The following is a 19,470-nucleotide window of genomic DNA, read 5'->3' on the forward strand; positions in this document are numbered from 1 at the left end:
ATTTAAAATAGCCCATATTAAACAGTTGCAGCAACTTTTCGCAACTGTGGAAAGCCCAGAGATTTGGTGAGCTCACCTTAAAACCTAGTTGTAAAAATTTGTGAAATATTATTTGTGCATATTGCTTGTATGAACGTCATTTCCTAAATGAGAAGTTAAGTGTTCTTTGATCTATAGTAATAATAACAATAATAACAATGGTAACATTTTACAATTCATTAGTTCATAGTTAACATTAACATGAACTAAGAATAAACAATACTTCTAGCAATTATTAATCTTAGTTAATGTTAATTTCAGCATGTACTAATGCATTATTAAAATCACAAGTTGTTTGTTAACATTAGCTAATGCACTAGTTAGTGAAATAACATGAACAAACAATAGGCTAAACAACTGTATTTTCATTAAAGATTAATAAATAGTGCAATAAATATTGCTCATTGTTTGTTCATGTTAGTTTATAACTAATGTGAACAAATTACCCTTATTATTATTATTATTGTTATTGCTCATTTATTTCTAAAAAAATTAAGAAAAACAAAGATGCGAGAATTTTTGTGACGTTTGTCAATGTATTATTTAGTTTACAAATGAATGCATACTGTTCACACTATTGCTAAATAAACGACAACAACAAAACAGCTATCGGACATTTTATTCTTCTTTTTATGTTGTTATTAAAACTTTTACATACAAAATAATGTATCAAAATAAACTCAAAATATAATTAATTTGAATATAAATATGCAGTATAAGAATTGTTATTCTAAAGATTTCTGGATTTTACGAGGTTAGATAGATAGACAGGTATATTATGAATCGCACGTGGGAAATTTCCAATAATTGCAATAATATCACTTTTGATGTTTTGTCCCTCAGGCCAATCCGGCAGAAGCGGTCAGATGTCAATTAAAGTCAGGATGGGCGGCTGTGGCGCAGCTCTTGTTCTGAGGGCAGCCTGGCCTGTGGCGTGCGGGCTCCGCTCTCCACGACGCTGCGCTAATCCGTTTATGGAGCACCTGGGACCGTGGACAGCAATAACATGCGCTTATCCGTCGCCGCCGCGAAACATGCTCATCTGAGCACAGCAATGCGATAATGCCCACATCCCAGAAGACCAGAGGGCCACTTTAGCCCTTGATTGAACTGTCGACGTCTTTGGGTTGATAGCTCCAAGATGACAGCGAGCGTATTTGTCACATTAGCCTGATGGAGATCAAACTCGAGTCAGACTATTTCAGTCTGCTTTAGCAACAACTACTTATATTTTTAGGACTCATTTTATATGGTCAGAGTATGTTCTTCTGGTTGAACAGTTGAAAGTGTGATAGTTTTTTTTCTGTTTGATTGATCAGGGTTCTCTCTGAATGAACGGGGGCCGTTTGACTGACGTGAGTTTCTCAATGAGCTCCAGCGAAGAAAAGGAACTTCAGTGACTGCGGGGAACAGAGGAGGAGCATCTGAATGCGAGATGGAGAGAGTGAGAGAGAAATGCGGAGTAATGCAAGAGAATGAGTGGGATGGATGACTATATTGAATGTCTCTGCGTTATAAATAACGCTTCTTCACAATTGTATTCGTCTCCACAGACAGCTTTTACGGCACTCTCGGCGTCATACCCTGCTGAGACCCCCGCAAGCTGCTCCTTTCATTCTGCAGAGACTCTACTGTCCACATGCATACAATAAATACCTCTGTGCTGTGCAGCTTTTGGTTTTTTTACTTGAAAGTTAGGCTCTGCAGAGGATTCATGTTCAATACCAATAGATAAAAGACGGTTGTGGCAGACGAAAGATTCCTAACTTTGTTGATGGAAGCTTTCCAAGCCGTCCCAGGACATTTTGGATGTTCTACCTCATCTGTCATTTCCATCCCAGGTCTCCTAGAGCCTCTATTAACCGTTTATGAGTTTAATAAGGTTCAGTTGATAAGCAAGACATCCAAGTTTTCTACTTTTAGACAGCATCCGGGAAACGAGTCAAAAGCCACGTCTACAAACCACTACATTAAACCAAACTGAAATGTTTTCAATTACTTGAAGAAAACGTCAGGATTATCTTCCAGATTGTTCTCAGCATCACCGTTATGTCTGAGGGTGTTATCGGTGACACATCCCCTTGAACTCCCGAGGTCACGGCACAAGAAAGTTTAAGCATTTGGACCAATCAGAAGGCCTTCCCAAGTCTTTAGACCCTCCCTCCTCGACCAATCACAGCAGTCGAAGGCTAGAAGGAGCCGACAACTCAACAACTGATAAAATGTTTCGGCACTGATCACCTTTCCAATTCTTAACAACAAGTGTGTCAACAACAACTGAACGAAGCTCTGAGAGTTTATCTTCCAAACTGCGTTGAGATAAACCGCGATTGAGAACCTGGATATCCGTGATTAACTTCCGAGGATTGGCAGCGACGTTTTGACTTTAGAAGTTGACTTTTCGTTTTCAGCTGAAGACGTGATACTTCAGCAATCCATTGACACTTGACGAACAGCGCTTCTCCTTTGGATAACTTCAGTTTTTACTATCAAGTGCTCCGTGCACCAGTTTCTTTCTTGTCGAGGAGATATGACCGCATTAGCGGGGGGCATTTCCAGGATGATGCGCCCCACGCCACCCCAAAACTACCCGAGAGGAGGCTATTCCTTGGAGGGTAAGGTGTTAGCTTCTGTGGTTACGACAAAACAGCCTGAACTTAGATGCTGTTTACAAAGTTGATTCTTTACATGACAGATTTCTGATGCTTGGCAATGGTCTAATTGGAGAAAGGAAGTGGCATTTAAAATATTTAAATAATATAAAAATGAACATGTAAACAATAGGTTATTATTTTGTGATTTGAAAAGTACAGCTTCCAATTACTTGAAATGACTTTACTATTTCAAGCTAAAACAAAATAAACAATATAGGCTAAAATAATAATGATGAACGTATTTTTTTAACAATTAAATATTTTATGTAGTATAATGTAGTGAAGCTTATTTAATGCTAAGTTAATATTTTGTACAGAGAACTTTTCGCTTATATAAAATGTTAGTTTATATATAAAATTGTACAAACTTGACAGCTTTTATACTTTTTGAATATATAAAATACATAATATAAAAAGTGTTCTGTCAACAAGTAATAGCTTTGCAAATTATTATTTATTAATTAGATTTTTTTTGGTCAACTAGACAACATTCTAGTATTAGCATTTGCAGTAGTATTTATAAATATTATTTAGCCTATTATTTAGTATTAGTTTTATTGTTGTTGTGTTGTTTAGCTGTCATGCTTTTTTGATTATTTTTGTAACTTTTAACGAAGCGTTAAAGCAAACGCACAACTTTTAGTTACGCACATTAGAAAGTTAGACCTTATAAAGAAATATATAACTGCACACTAACAAACGTTTATGTAAGCGTATTATATATCTTTCTTTGCGACATATATTTTAACTTTAGCACAAGGAAATCGTTGTATAAACTGTTAGTCATTAACACAACATTTTCTTCTTCTTACTCCAGTCTCAACGCCGTTAGGTCAGGGCCGAGTGAACCAGCTCGGTGGAGTCTTCATAAACGGACGCCCTCTGCCCAATCACATCCGCCACAAGATAGTAGAGATGGCACACCACGGGATACGACCGTGCGTCATCTCCCGACAGCTGCGGGTGTCGCACGGATGCGTGTCCAAAATTTTATGCAGGTACCAGGAGACCGGATCCATACGGCCTGGTGCTATTGGTGGCAGCAAACCCAAGGTAGGACATCACCGAGGCCATTCTCGTCCTGCAAGGACTAAAGTGTATTATTGAATTAATTAGAAAGTTCATCTCAGTTTAACATTCAAATATGGAGTTTTGCAAATAAAGTGTGGTGTTTAACTTCATGACTAACATATGATTGGTATTTTTTCGTTGTTGTGCCCTTTGTTTTGTTTTTTTAGTGTACACAATACATGCTATGATATTGCACCTTGTTCAGCAAATAATAATTTCCACAATTTTTTTTTTGTTTGCTGTATAGTGTAATTTTGTCTGTTTTTATTATCCTAAAAGGTTTTGTTAGTCACATTAGTTTATTTGACACCAAAGCACCGATGCATGTTTCTTAAAGAATTACAGAATAAAAAGTTCTTCCAAGGTCTGTAAAGCCCTTATTTTTTAAAGCAGTGCAAATTCAATAGTTTTCTTTTTGTCTTGATTATTATTCTCTATGCCTCCAAACGATGAAATAAACAACATATTCCCTACTAACCCAATGCTAATTAATTGTACAGAACTTCTCGTTAAGTCACATAATTATAATGGAAACCGACGATTTTATTGGAACATTCTTGTTATAATCGTTTCAAGATATTTTTAAAGTTCTCATAAAGTGGTATACGGATATAAAAAATAAATAAATAATTATGCAACCATTGTAATAAAAGCAGAGCACAACTCCCGATGTGGAAAAGAAAATCGAGGAATACAAGAGAGAGAATCCAGGGATGTTCAGCTGGGAGATTCGGGATAAACTTCTGAAAGATGGAATCTGCGATCGAAATAACGTGCCCTCAGGTACTGAACTTTTGTGAGTCAATCTGTGCAGTTTAGTTTGTTTTTAAGATGTTGCTTCCAACACCTGTTGCTTGGACAATGAAAAGGCTTGTGACTTTAAAGCAACCCTATATATTTTTTAGATATATTTAGGCCATTAGATCGTTTTAAATGCCTCGTGGTTGGGGACTGAAATGTTATACCTGCATATTTCAATCGTTTAAAATTTCAGCAAGTGTCAATTTTGTGATGTCATTTGATGAAGATTTCTGTGTCTCGCCGCAGTGAGTTCCATCAGCCGCATGCTGCGCTGTAAATTTGGTGGAAACGGTGATGAAGATGAGGATGATGATGAAGTGGAAAAAAGGGAGATCGAGGAAAACGAAAGAAGAGCCAAACACAGCATCGACGGAATTCTCGGCGACAGATGTAAGTTATGACGAGTTTTTGTCTTTTTTTTTTTACGCGGAACTGAATGAGCACAATGAGTTTACAGGTTGGCTATCTAAGTTTTATTGCAGATATAAATATTTAGGCTTAGCCTATATATGTGTAGCCCATAAATGTATTGTTTTTCTTCTTTTACTTAATAATAATAATAAATTATTATAATTAATTTTATTATTATTGAATGCAAATGTGTGTTTTGTTAAAAATATTTGGAAATATTTGGAAAAAGCGTATACGTTCGAAATTGCGTGAATATCATAAGCAGATTTACGGTTTATTTTTCCGACTGAATATCGTTTTTAATGTGTCAGTTTGGGTGTTTTGCCACCAAATGCTAAATGCGTTGATGGGAAAAATGTCCCTTGTCTTAAGTATATATTTTTTTTAGCGTTTTTTGTGTCTTTCCTTAAACTCATTGAAACTGAATTGAGGAGCATCAGAGATTAACCTCCTAAAACGAGACGTTCCCGGAGTGAAACTGGCCGAATCAGTAAATCAAACATTTGTCCAAGAATAGCGTTCACTAAAAGACGCTCCTGCGGTGCACAATCGGACACTTGAGGATGAACTTGGGAAACAAAAGCGAAAGAGTCCATGAGACTCACGCTTCAGTTTCCCCAGGACAAAGCTCGGCCTAGCAGTAGCTTGGTCCTGACAAAAGACTCCAAGCTTTTCAAAATTTGGAAAGAAAGGAAGAAAAAACGGTCTAACAAAAGGCGCAGAGAGGACATTATGGACGGGCAATGAGAGATGAATTATTCACGAATGACCGTAGTCCCGGCTCAGAAGTGTTTTATAGACTTCGAGGCCTGAATAATGTGTCCATTTTTAGCTGATCATGTCTTGGAATGTTCCCTTTCGCCCAAAAAAAGACTTCAACAACATTTGGAGGTAAAATTTCGGCTATTTTAAGGCGTTTCAACGGTTACGTTTTAAGCCAAAATTAACACCTGTTGATTCGAGTGTAAATGAATTTTCAGATCGAGACTATTAAAAAGCTTTCTCATTTTGGAATTATTTTGCGAAGTTGCCTTTTTTAAATTTAACGTAAAAAAACAGCATAATAGGCCTACTTTTTAAATTTTCATAATTATAAAAATAATTACGAGCCATTCAAAAGAAAGTCAAAACAAAAATCTTGATAAGGCAAATAGATTTTTTTTCAACTGTTTAAACAGTTTCTTGCATGCTGTATAAACGTTTCAGTCACTATAAGCACAAAATTACCAGTATGCTCGCTCACGAGTCACTTTACCTGAGGGAGGTAACCATAGCAACTGTTTGCCGCTCTAGCGCAAATACAGCTAAAAGTCGGCTACTCTCGGATCACTTTGTCGAAAATGTACACATCACTTGTTTATTATATAAAGCCTATATTTTTAAGTGTGTGTTTACATTTTTGCTTGTTTAAAATACAGTATGTTAACATTGCTAATATTAATTTTTCGACAGACGATTACGATTATATCGCAAGACGATTATGCCGCGAATAAAATGAGTGAATTTTTTTCCGCGAAATTTAATTAGTGACATTCAGATGTCAAAACAACGTGTCAAAATATCAGGAAAATCTTTAACATCCACACAGCGGATAGCCTCGAGGCAATACCCATTTCCCCAGTCGCAGAAAAAAATTGTATGTATTAACTTGGAAATTGATACAGGCAGCGCGTTTTTCTAACCCCCACCGGCCTGAAATTCTTGCGCAGAGGAGTTTGTTCTGGATGTCAAGTGGAGAGAGAAACTCTGAGCCGTGAGCGCGCTTGCCGGATCACCCCGCGTCATGGGCCGCGCTACAATTGGCGCACATTATACTCAGTCATTGCAATGAAAACCTTTTCTAGTAGATTAAATCGAGCCCTTTATTCGTCCCCACTTTCATCTCAGGACAAAAACCCGCCCCCTTCCTCTCCGCCCGGGGCGCGCATTCATTCCTCACTGCCCTTTTCCTTCTCTCTTTTCCAGCACCGCCATCACGAATACAGATCAGTTGGTAATTAGTTTAACAAACGACTGTCGATATGTTGTTTGGAGATGGATGAATGATATGAACTTTTGAAACGCACAACATTGCAAAAAGCTTGCTGAGTTAAAGAAAACTTGAGGAAACTAAAAATGGGTTGTCATTAGTTCAGCTCCACATTGTAGAGCAGCTATATTGGTTTCTTATTTGCTTTTTTAACTAATAAATATATGCTGAACAACATTCACTCAATATACATTTGTTCTCCTTGGTTGCCGAGCTTTCTTTTTCTAGTTAAATGAAAATCAGCATAACATTTCATCAGGAATATGTTGAGCAATCTTGATGTTTTGTCAAGGATTTGATGCAAGCTCCTTACATGGATTTTATCGTGATTGCATTATGGTGTTACAATATGTTCTGGTATTTGCTGAGTTTTTTGTGCTGTTTTCCTGTCACTGGTTATTTGTTGTGTGATGATCATCTTAAATGAGCTTTTAAGTAAGTGCAAACACATTAGATAAACAAAGGAATTTTCCTACAAGCACACATGTGACCCTGGACCACAAAACCAGTCTTAAGTAGCAGGTAGCAATAGCCAAAAATACATTGTATGGGTCAAAATGATTGATTTTACTTATATGCCAAAAATCATTAGGATATTAAGTAAAGATCATGTTCCATGAAGATATTTTGTAAATTTCCTACCCTAAATATATCAAAACTTAATTTTTGATTAGCAATGTGCATTGCTAAGAACTTCATTTGGACAAAATTTGTAGGTGATTTCCTCAATATTTAGATTTTTTTGCACCCTCAGATTCCAGATTTTCAAATATTGTATCTCAGCCAAATATTGTCCTATCCTAACAAGCCATACATCAATGGAAAGTATATATATTGCGTATGTATAACTGTCAATTTCAAAAAAATTGACCCTTATGACTGGTTTTATTTTTCATTTTACAAAAGCAATGTCTATTAGTTATTATTCAAGACTAAAATTCCTAAAGGATAATTTGAAATCAAGCTAATCAATGAAAACATTCATCTAGGCCCACTTTGACATTATAGTGTTAAGTTCATTACAGAATGAAAATATTATAAATCTTGTTATAACTTATTGATGATTTTTGTAAACAATATTTTCCATCACTTTTTGAGGGCTAAAGCATTAGATGTTTTTAATGTTGTATTTTATGTTGTACATTTAAACCTGGACTTGCAACAGAGTTGCTTAGATGTCTATATCTGCATTGAAAAAAGAAAGAAAGAACAAAACAGTGAATGAAATAAAGGAAGCGCAAGGAGAAAGGAAAACAGCCTTTTCAAAGGCCGGTTAATGTTTTTGTTTTCCTAGAAGGATCAATCACCTCTGGCTTTTATTCACATGTAGATGTGTCTACATCATAAAACTCAATGAGTCCTGATCTCCATTGACACACTGTAAACTTCTCCTCTCTCCATTCACTCTCGTCCGTTTGTTTGCAGTGGGCTGATTCCGCGCTGGCTGTATTTCACTCTCTCCTCCCTGCTTGTGGGAGTTGTTGTTTTTTCCTATTCGGTGCTCAGTTAAAATCTCAAAAGGGTGTTTTCAGAATCAAGAGGGTGTTCTCTAGCCAAATATTGATTAAGTACGTGTTTGCTGAGTCTATAGTTGTCGGGTAAGAGGGGTGTGTTGGCTCTGGGCCCCTGCTCCTTCAAAACCTATTGTTGGGCCCCTTAAAGGCTTGAGATCAAAGCAAAGGCCCCTTCAGATTTATTTGTCTGGGAAAAGCCAGTGTAGAGAACCATTGCTTACTAATACTGGATTGAGCAAACATCTCAAAAGATGTTTCTCAAAAATTGTTTAGATTTGTATTTTTTTGTAATATTCGTGATTTTTAAATTATTTAAAAAAAATGTGTTGAATATATGTTGGTATAACTAAATGATGCATAAATCCAATTTTTTAACATAAAATTATTGGGTAATGTTTATATAAAAAACAACTCCTATCATTTCTATAACGAGTTAAACTGCCGAAATGAAAGCTAAAACTTTCCAAAGAAAGTTTTAAGAACTGCCAAGGATCGTTCTAGTGCCTTGAAACGCTCTAAGTGAATCGATAAAACTTATCCCACAATGGCGTGTTTGCCTGAGCGCATCCCCTCCTTTTTCCTATACCATTAACTTTGGGAAAACTGACAATCCTCGAGCCTCATTTAGCTAATTAAAAGTAACTAAAGTCATCAAAGAGCCACGGCCCCTCTCTCACAGATTCTCATTCACGGCAGGCGAAAAAGAAAACTCAGAAATACAAACAGTCAAAGGGATCAAGTTTTTTTGAAAGGGAGTCCCGTGGAGGCCAATTGAATGAGCTTAGTGCTTTCAGACGTGCCATGGTGAACGCAGTCAACATGTAATAATTAGTTTCATTGAGCTGCATTCCAACAATCTGCTGCTTTTCTCCTGGGCTCATTGTCTCCCAGCAGGCCAATAGCCAGGAGGACAGAGAGAATCAAGCAATGACAACACATGAAAGATTCAGCTGCCTTTGTCCGAGAGAGCAAGGAGGACTTTGTTTGTGTAAATAAAATAGGGCTTTTGCCTGCTTTGCTGACTGGATACTTGCTCAATAGAAAATGGGGGAAAGAGAGAGCAAAAGATGCACCGCAAATACAGACAGCTGTGTTGCACAATAATAAACAGATTTTTTTTTTTTTTTTTCACGACCACAAATATACTCTGAGCAGTGAAGCCAGATGCATTCATCCAAAATTAGACCACAGCTATAGCCATATCTGGCTTTTGGGGGTCTAGTTTTATAGATTTTATGAGGTCTGTCTCTCTGATCAATAAACAAGGGCTCTTCTCTCTGCTGGAATGTTTCCGAGTCATGATTCCGAGGCCCTGCGGGAATGGAGATGAGCAATGCCTTTTATTCAGCTGTTCCTCAAAACCTAACAATCTTCGTAAACACGACACAAGTTTATTAAGGTTATCCGAACATCAATCGAAGAGGTAATAAAGTTTAAACGACTTTTGGGCGAAGACATTGTCAAGCGCCGTTGTTGCGTTAACGCAGCGCTCTCAAAAACGTGCATCATTTCCACATGATGTTATTCCATTCGATTTCATGCATGCACGCGGTCGCACCGAGCTTATCTCCAAGTGAATGCCGCCTGTATGCTTCATTAGGTCGGCTTTATACGCTGGCACCAGCATTGTGATCCTCAAATATTAATTCAAAGAACAATTAATGAATGCAAACCATCTTTGAAGTGGGGGGTGCGGGGTCAATCCCGGACCAGCCCCTAGCGACTGATGGACTCCTCTTCCACTCTCTTCTCAAAGACGGTTTGAAGTGTCCAAAAGAAAAAGTGAGCAATAGAAGGTCAATGAGAATAGGGGCTCCTCACCGAATAGAGCGCTCTGTTTTCTTGCAAGTGTTTGAGTGAGTGAAACTCTGGCCAAGGAGGCATGAAAAGGAGAGGTCGAGGGTTTCAGGGGCCTTGCCATAAAGACTCACAATGAGGCAGTTAATTGAGAAGAGCTAGACGCCGTTGTCAATCACTTAACTTGAGGAACTTCACTTCTTAACTGCTGGTGAGAGAGGGAGAGAGAGAGCGTGGAGAGTGGGAATCTGTAAGAAATTACAGGGGAATCATGAGGAAAAGCTTGAATGAGCTGTAGCCGATCTGGTTGTTCTGGAGGTTTTAGTGAGTGGAGCTCCAGCCTCATGACTTCCAGTTTCTACAGTAGACCATTGTTAGCTCGCTTTCTCTACTGCATGTAACTTAGACCAGCAGAAATCATCATTTCCAACTCAAACGTGCAATTTCTGATTTGTTTCAGACAAAATTCATTTGGTTTTGGAGAATTCACAGAAGCCTTTTTGTTGGCGTCAAATGCAACTTCAACCACGTTCCAACTCTTGCCTTCGCCTGTTTACTTCGTGATTTAAAAGATTCAAATTTACAAGTAAACACTGTTGTTTTTCAGTACTACGTCTGAAATATCCTTTACTAAGTGCGTTTTATTCATTTCACGCTTGTGTACGTTTGTTTCACATTTCAGCATTAATACTTCATCAAAGCTTTTGAACTTTCAAAATGAATGTCCTTCAGTGTTTCGGGTTTAACAAAAACTATATTCATATTAAGAATGAGGTTAAGTTGACTCAGTGGTATTTTGGAGGTTAAAGAAAACTTGCATTCATGCAAATTCCATCAGTAAATTGATATAAAGTGTAAAATAGTCATGCAAGATGCTTTACCTGCTTAGTATGGTTTTCAGGTTCTTGTTGAATCCTCTTGTTGAGTCAGGGCTGCAGGGCTTTGCATGGGGCTGTCAGACCCTTATTCATACCCCAGAGAGGGTAAGATGTGGCTGGGCAGGGTCAAGGGGGAGTCCTGGGTCAGTGGCTGTGCAAACTCCCTCTCTGTTGGAAGTGCGGGTTAAAATAATGTGTTTGTTCAGTGTGACAGGTAACAGACTCTCTATGATGGTCAATCAATGCTTGGAAACTGAAGAACACAGAACTGATTTTAAATGGTTGCATTATAAGTTTTAATGTGTTTTTATAAACTATTTAGCACATTTTTCCACAAAAAACTATAATATATTATTTAGAAACTTTATAGAAAATCTTGATTAATAGATTAATCTTTTAAAATATTATTATTTATTTCAAACAAACATATGTGACCCTGGACCACAAAACCAGTCTTAAGTAGCATGGGTATATTTGTAGCAATAGCCAGAAATACATTGTATGGGTCAAAATTACCAATTTTTTTTTAATGCCAAAAATCATTAGGATATTAAGTAAAGATCATGTTCCATCAAAATATTTTGTATAACTTTAAATGTGATTTTCTCAATATTTGTTTTTCTTTTGCACCCTTAGATTCCAGATCAAATTGTTGTATCTGGACCAAATATTGTCCAAATAATGTATAAATCTCAATAATAAAAAAGACCCTCATGACTGGTTTTGTGGTCCAGGGTCTTTAGGGGTGGAAGTAACTCTCAAAGATCTACATTTTGACCAACCTGTGGATCATGGATTTGTGTTTAGCATGTGCCTGTCCCAGTCATGGCTTACCCCCGATGTGCGTGTTTGTTAAGAAAGCATGAGTCAACATAAATATAACGTGATGTCAATGTAATGAGCGCTCATATATATTTAGGAGCATGTGGTGTGTGTTCCCGCGGTGCGATCGCTGCGTGGGTGCTGCGTTTTGGCTTTGTCCCGTTGTTAGGAGCGATTCCATGCTGCAACAGGCACCTCTGTACTGTTCAGACATTATAATGAGCAAAGCATGCAGGGAACCCATAATGCCTCAGCATCCCTCCTTTATGGTCCTCGTGTCGGTCTGCAAAAATGGATCTTAACGTATTTCTTTTTAATACACAAAATGACCGTTGTGAACTCAATGGCCTCTTTTATGGGCCTGAGTTTTGATTGCAAATCATCATTCAGATTGTTTTATTATTTTATATATGTATTTATTACACTACTGTTTTGGGTCAGTAAGATGCTTTTTTTAATGAAATTAATACTTTTATTCAGCAAGGGTACTTTAAATTGCACAACAATTTTTAACATTGTTAATAAGAACTGGAGTAAGGATGCTGAAAATTCAGATTTGCATCACAGGAATAAATTTAAATTTAAATTATGATAAAATAGAAAACAGGTATTTTAAATTTGTAATAATATTTCAGATTTTTAGTGTTTTTACTGTATTTTTAATTAAATAAATGCAGCTTTGGTGAGCATAAGATACTTATAAGAACACTATTAAAAACTTACTAACTCCAAACTTTTGAACTGTAGTGTATATTGATAAATGTGACCTTGGACCACAAAACCAGTCATAAGTAGCATGGGCCAAAAATACTTTGTATGGGTCAAAATTATTGATTTTTCTTTTATACCAAAAATCCTTAGGATATTAAGTAAAGATCATGTTCCATGAATATATTTTGTACATTTCCTACTGTAAATATATCAAAACGTAATTTTGATTAGTAATATGCATTGCTAAGAATGTCATCTGGACAACTTTAAAGGCGATTTTCTCAATATTTAGATTTTTTTGCACCCTTAGATTAGATTTCCGATGAATTAAAAATCTCAATAAATTAAAAAAAATTAAATATAAATGAACCTTATGACTGGTTTTGTGGTCCAGGGTCACATATTGACTTATCATAACAATAAAATAAATATGATATGAGCAATTTCATGCCATTTTGATGCTGGTTTTATAACTGTGTGCATCTAGTTCATTTGTGCCAACACAGGCAACACACAAAAAGAAAGCACTTCCTCTCTGATACCATAGTACTATATTTGAGAACCATGGCAAGAGGTTAATCACACTTAGCAGTTAGTTAGGCCTGTCCAGAAAGTATCTCAAGCATGATGCTCTCCAAAAGTGTGTCCAAAATGTTGCATTGTAGTCCGCCTGCAAGGTTAAAAATGATCTTTCGAATGCGTTCTTCTCTTTGTCTCTCTCTTTCTCCGTCTACCACTTTTTCTCTCTCGCTCGGTTTCTCTCGGGGCAGCTGCTGGGGTCGTGGCTCTTTAGCGAGTTGAGTGACTCCCTGCTCCTCCCTCTTAACAAAATGCCAGCCCCAGATGGAGTCGTGATCGTTCCGTTAACCATTCTTCTCCCTACATCTGCTGGGATTCTATATACTCCTTAATTCACTCACCAGTGGCTGGCTGGGGCGCGGACTGAAAGGGCCAGCACTCCTCCACGCTGCAAATAAATGCTTCATTTGTCTCTTCTCTCTTTTGTTTTGTTTGGGGAACACATGTCACGAGCTCAATTACCCAACCATTTAACAGCCCCTGAGGAGGAGAAGACTCTCCCCTACTAGGAGCTATAAACTGCCCAGATGGTCGTCTGTGGACTCTGGTGCTTTCGCTCCAACATCCTTGTGTTTACTTTCACTTTATCGGCTCTCTTTGTTTTGGTGGCTTTGTTTGTGTGTCAAAGTGTGTGTTGCATTAGAGTTGCCAACCTGACTTTCCTGAAGAAAGGGATCTCTTTAGAAGGTTCCAGGTCCTGAGGAGAAACACTCACGTAATCTTGCAGGAGAGACCTCAAGAAGTCAATAATCGACTCATCAAGTGATAGTTCACCCCAAAACAGAAATGCTGTCATCATTTACACACCCTAAGGTTGTTTCTTTCTTCTGTGGAACATAAAAGAAGATATTTGGAGATTTTGTCCATGGAAGTCAATGAGCTTCAATGTTGTTTGGTTCCCAGCATCCTTCACAATGTCTTATTTTGTGTTCCGCAGAAAAAAAGTAAGTTCGAAATGACATGAGGGCGAGTAAATGATGTCAGAATGTTGATAATTTGGGTGGAGTATCCCTTTAAATGAAACGTACTCAATCCAGTCTCTTGAGCTATGAAATTAGCAACCTTTGAGCAATAGCTTTCCTCTGGCTTTCCAAATCTGTCATTTTAAAGTCAACAGACTCTCTTCGAGTTTTGCACAAAGCTGCATTTGCTTTGCGTCATTTTGGCTTCTGTTTTTCAGCCGTCTCTTGTTTCTCTGTGATTATGCCTGGAATTCACCACAACCCCTTTAACGTCCATCCAAATGCTACGGAGTTCATTCAGCAGATCGCTCATCTCTCTCTCCCTCGCACTCTCTCTCTCTCTTTTCTCGAGCGCACTGATAAATGCTGTGTGTAGCTGGCAGGCTGCAGGTTTGTGGGGTTTGTCCTGCATGTGAGAGGAATATAAATCTGATGTGTGAGTGAGAGGCACCATGCGCTGGTATCGTGAATTAACGCTCACTAAATAACAATAGCCACACTGGTGACTCCTCCTGTGGTTAGAGGCTTCAAAAATGCAACATGTCCTGTTGCAATTACTGAATAAATGCGTATCATATATATATATATATATATGTGTGTTTTTTGAGTTTTGGTATATGCACTTTGCATATTTGTTAAAGTAATTATGAATACCATACCAGAAAAACTGCAAACCTGCAAACCAACCAAATCATGAGTAATTTCAGATTTTTAAATCTAAATTTAATTCATTCGGATAATATCTTTACTGCTAGTGTTATGCAGGTGAAGTGGTCCGCGTGTTACCTGTCTTGCTTCCTTAGTCCTCATTCTCATTCTGCTTTCTTGGTGCATCATATCATTCATTGTTGCTATACTTTCAGTCGTCTGTTTTCATTACAGTTTTGCTGATGAAAGACAAAACCTCTGTCAAAAGTCAAAGAGATGCAGAGTAGATGAGCGTGAGGGAGAGAAGATAGATGGGATAAGCGGTTGGTGGTGTATTGGGACAGGTATGCTGTGGGAAGTGGCCACAGTATGAGTTTCCTGTCCTGCTGAAATTCTGATGGACAGCGACTCTCCGAATCTTTTGGGGAGTCTGTCAGCCTCGCTGATTAGCAGTATGAGAGGTTTTCAGCTCAGAAGACCTAAGAAACCCTTGATTCATTCATAAGTTAAAACATAATTGAAAAAGTGTTTTCGCACAATTCCGACAGATTTGAAGCTTCTGGTTATTTGTGGAAAAATCTATGCATTTTAGGCTATCAGATTTGCATTTAGAATTCAAAACTTCTCAGTGACATTTTCAATCATTAAAAAGTGTTTTCACAAAATTCCAGGCAGATTGTTTATTTATTTATTTATTTATTTATTTAATTAACTGATCTCTCTTTTGGACTTTTTAAGCTTTTGGTTATTTGTGTAAAATTATATGCAATTTCAGGTTGATTTTTATTTATTTATTTAATGATCTTTCTATTGGACATCTGAAGTACTTGGTTATTTGTGGAAAATTCTATGCATTTTTAAGCTTTCAAATTTTCATTCAGTATTCAAAACTTAGTGTCATTTTCAGTCATAAAAAGTTTTTAATTTACTGATTTTTCTATTGGACATCTGAAGGTTTTGGTTATTTGTTGGAAAATTCTATGCATTTTTAGGCTTTCAATCATTAAAATGTGTTTTCACACAATTCCTGGCTGACCTTTTTTTTCTAATTTACTGATCTTTCTATTTGACATTTTAAGCTTTTGGTTATTTGTGAAAAATTCTATGCACTTTCATGCTTTCAAATTTTCATTCAGAATTCAAAACCTCTCAGTGATATTTTTAATCATTAAAAAGTGTTTTCACACAATTCCAGACTATTCTTTTTTTGACGTTCATTGCTTTCCCCATGCAAGACTTTAAGCTTTTTATATTTTAAGCTTTTATTTATTGAAAATTTTATACATTTTTTCCTATGTAAGTTTTACAAGAATTCAAACCTTCTCAGTGACATTTTAAACCATGTTTTCATACATTTACAGATTAAAAATAGTTTTTTGACATTTATTGGTCTCCCTATGGGAGATTTCAAGCTTTTGGTTTTCAAGATGAAACTGCATGCTTTTCTTTTCATTTTTTCTTTAGCATTTTGATATTTTAAGATATTTTTATCTGAAATATGGGAGCAATTTCTGTCTGTATTGATTTGATTATTAGGTTGAATCCGGTTTATGATCCAATCTGTTGCTGTTGGTTTAAATCCCATGTCAGTGAAGAAATCCCGGGAAAATCACGTAATGATAAATTTGAGAGTGAAGTGCCTGTTTAGCGTCATTGCTGTAAATAGACATGATGGACGAGACCGGGCCCGACAATCATCTTAAACTAGAATCGCTATTCCCGCACACCCCTCACTAGTCACTAAACTAGTCCCCCAGGTGCCATTGAGCGATCTGCCCCCTCTTCTTCCCCCCCGCCCCCCCCAACTCGCTCCATATCGCTCTTTCCCTGTCACCCCCCTCCACCACCTCCACCTCTGTAACCCCCTGGCCGTGGAGGAGGAAGGGTTCGGGGGCGGCCCCCCGCTGTTCCCCTGCGGAGCCCCCATTGCCCTGCGTCCAGCCCTCATTGTGCCCACCTCCCCCCCGCCCCCTGCCAGGCAGGTGACAGGGGCCTCAATGCTGCCCGGACCGAGCTCATGGAACCTACAGATGGAGCGTGGAAATCAGACTCCAAAGAGCTCAGTCACCATTCTCACTAAACAGGCCAACAAAAGACTGCCAAATAACTCCCCAAAAGAGATGGAGTGAGAGAGAGAGGGAGCGCGAGAGAGAGAGAAAGAGCCAAATGCAACAGTGTCATTTACAGATTACAGTCTGTAATAACTGTAATAACTGGCTGTTATTTTGACTTTTTTGCAGCAGTAATGATAGAAACTACAAGCAGTTATGGGAAAGACTGACTAACTGACTTTTTTTTTGTTTAATTTTATTGACTAAATTTGTTTATTTTATTTTTTGTTTGGCCAAATGAAACATGAGTTTTTTGTTATTTATTTACTTGTTTTTTTATATTATTTAAATTTTTTGTTACAGTATTTGTTTGTTAATTTTATATTTTAATTTACTTTTATTGTATTTTATGTGTATTATTGGACTTTTTAGCAGTGGTAATGATAAAAACAGGAAAATTATGGAAAGACTGTTTTACCTAAATTAATGTTTTGCTCAGTTTTTTTTACTTTTTTTTTTATTTGTATCATTTTTTTTACTTATTTTCTATTTTTTGTTTACTTGTTTTATTCTATTTTATTTTTTTTATATTTGATTTTACATTTTTTGCAGCTATGGGAAAGATTGGATTACTTTTTTATTTTATTTTTATTTTTATTGGATTTAGTTGTTTATTTAATCTATTTTTACATTTTTTGTTATTATATTTTTATTTACTTTTACTGTATTTTATTTATATTATTTGACTTTGGAGTAGTATGGATAAAAACTCAAGGAATTAATGCTGATTTATTTGAATTTATTTAATTATTATTTTTTTTTAACTTTATTTTCTACTTATTTATATACTTTTTATTTTATTTATATAATTAAAATTTTTGCAGTGGTAATGATAAACCGTTTTTATTACCTATTTATGTTTTTTAATAATTTTTATTTTATTCGCTTTAATTTGTTTTATTTGTATAATTTGACTTTTTTGCTGTGGTAATAAAACTTATTACCAAAACTTCTTTTCTTTTTTTTTTCTGACTTTTTTGCTGCCATAATGATAGAAACTCAAGGGAATTTTGAGAAGAAAAAAACGAAAAGTGAGATGTTTTACTTGTACCCAATTCATAAAGAGATTTGGAAACTCTCGTGCCTTCTCATTTTCTCACCGGATTTGATTTGACGGTTTGATTTCTGGATGTTAGTTTTGGGAGAATAACATATTTTTATGTGCTTATTTTAATTTGCGAGTCATTTCTCTGAGGGCTTTCTTCACGAAGAAAATGATGGATGCCATATTCTCAATAACTGGCTGTTCATTCCAGGTGCTGTCTACTGAAATAGTCCTGACTTTTGGGGAAAATGACATGAAAAGAGGCTTTTCTGTAGCGTTAGAGAGTGGAAAAGTGGTAAAGGACAGTCATGCCTCCCTCGTGAGATGCCCAGAGAGATACACTCTGGCACTGGGCAGCAGCATTTCCTGTGTGGCTCCAGGGCGGAGAATGATGGGTTTGCTTTGCGAGACCCTTCACTTTTAATTAAACCTCAAAACCTCTCTCTTTCTCGTTTGCACTCTTTCTCTGCAGAATAAGCACACCTGCATATTTGTTTGGAAGCATCTGAAAAGTAAATTTAATGGACGGTTTTGATTGCACGGATCCTTGGATGCGGTTTCGCTTGGCGAAGTCGGGCGTCTTTTTACGTTTTGTGTTTTCCACCATATGGGGGTGAAAATCGAAGAGAGAGCGAACAAGAGAAAGGAGATGGCTAGTGTCAGACGAAGCAGATGTGGCGTTGGCGAGTTCTGGACGGGGGCTTTCGAGGCGTATTACTGGACAATAGCTGGCTGTCACGCTAGTTTGAGGAGCCTAATCATTTGATAGGGCCCCCCTCCTCTGGGTACAGATTCCCTGAGCTTTAGTCCACTCACACTAACATTCTCTTCTGCTGAATTAGCTACGAAAGAACCTCTCACCCAGTCCAACTTTGCCACAAATAATACCTGAATATGAGTGAGTGCTGATGCGTGTTTGTGTGTAAACACAGAGCGCTGGGTTGAGAGTAAGTGTTAGAGATACTGGCCTTTAAACAAAACAGCAATATTGTGGTCAATTTATCTTGCCAAACATGATTAAAGTGTTAAATATTAATTTTTAGATATTATTTTGCACGTAGTTAATAGAATTGGACAAGTCATGGATCCTGTTTCACTTTTGATATTGTAACATGAATATTTTGTTACATTTTGTATGTTTAGTGTGTAGAATAATTTTTTATTTTTAAATCTGCCACTTTCTTTAGTCCATGGAAAATACAGTTAAAGTCAAAAGTTTACATACACCTTGCAGAATCTACAAAATGTTAAATATTTTACCAAAATAAGAGGGATCATACAAAATGCATGTTATTTTTTATTTAGTACTGACCTGAATACATATTTCACATAAAAGATGTTTACATATACGTCCACAGGAGAAAATAAATGATAAATGTATAAAAACAAGCCTGTTCA

At 36.9% G+C, this 19,470-nt stretch overlaps 1 protein-coding gene across 1 annotated transcript in view; it reads left to right on the forward strand.

Moving 5' to 3' along the window:
- Positions 1-2,334: 2,334 nt before the first annotated feature.
- Positions 2,335-19,470, forward strand: part of pax3a (paired box 3a) — a 35,368-nt gene continuing 18,232 nt past the window's right edge. Inside the window, exons 1-4 of the mRNA XM_073848213.1 lie at positions 2,335-2,654; positions 3,511-3,746; positions 4,418-4,547; positions 4,812-4,955. Coding sequence (XP_073704314.1) covers positions 2,570-2,654; positions 3,511-3,746; positions 4,418-4,547; positions 4,812-4,955 — 595 coding nt within the window. The 5' untranslated portion in view covers positions 2,335-2,569. The remainder of the gene's footprint in view (positions 2,655-3,510; positions 3,747-4,417; positions 4,548-4,811; positions 4,956-19,470) is intronic.

Source organism: Garra rufa, chromosome 10, assembly GCF_049309525.1.
Source record: "Garra rufa chromosome 10, GarRuf1.0, whole genome shotgun sequence".
Lineage (NCBI taxonomy): Eukaryota > Metazoa > Chordata > Actinopteri > Cypriniformes > Cyprinidae > Garra > Garra rufa.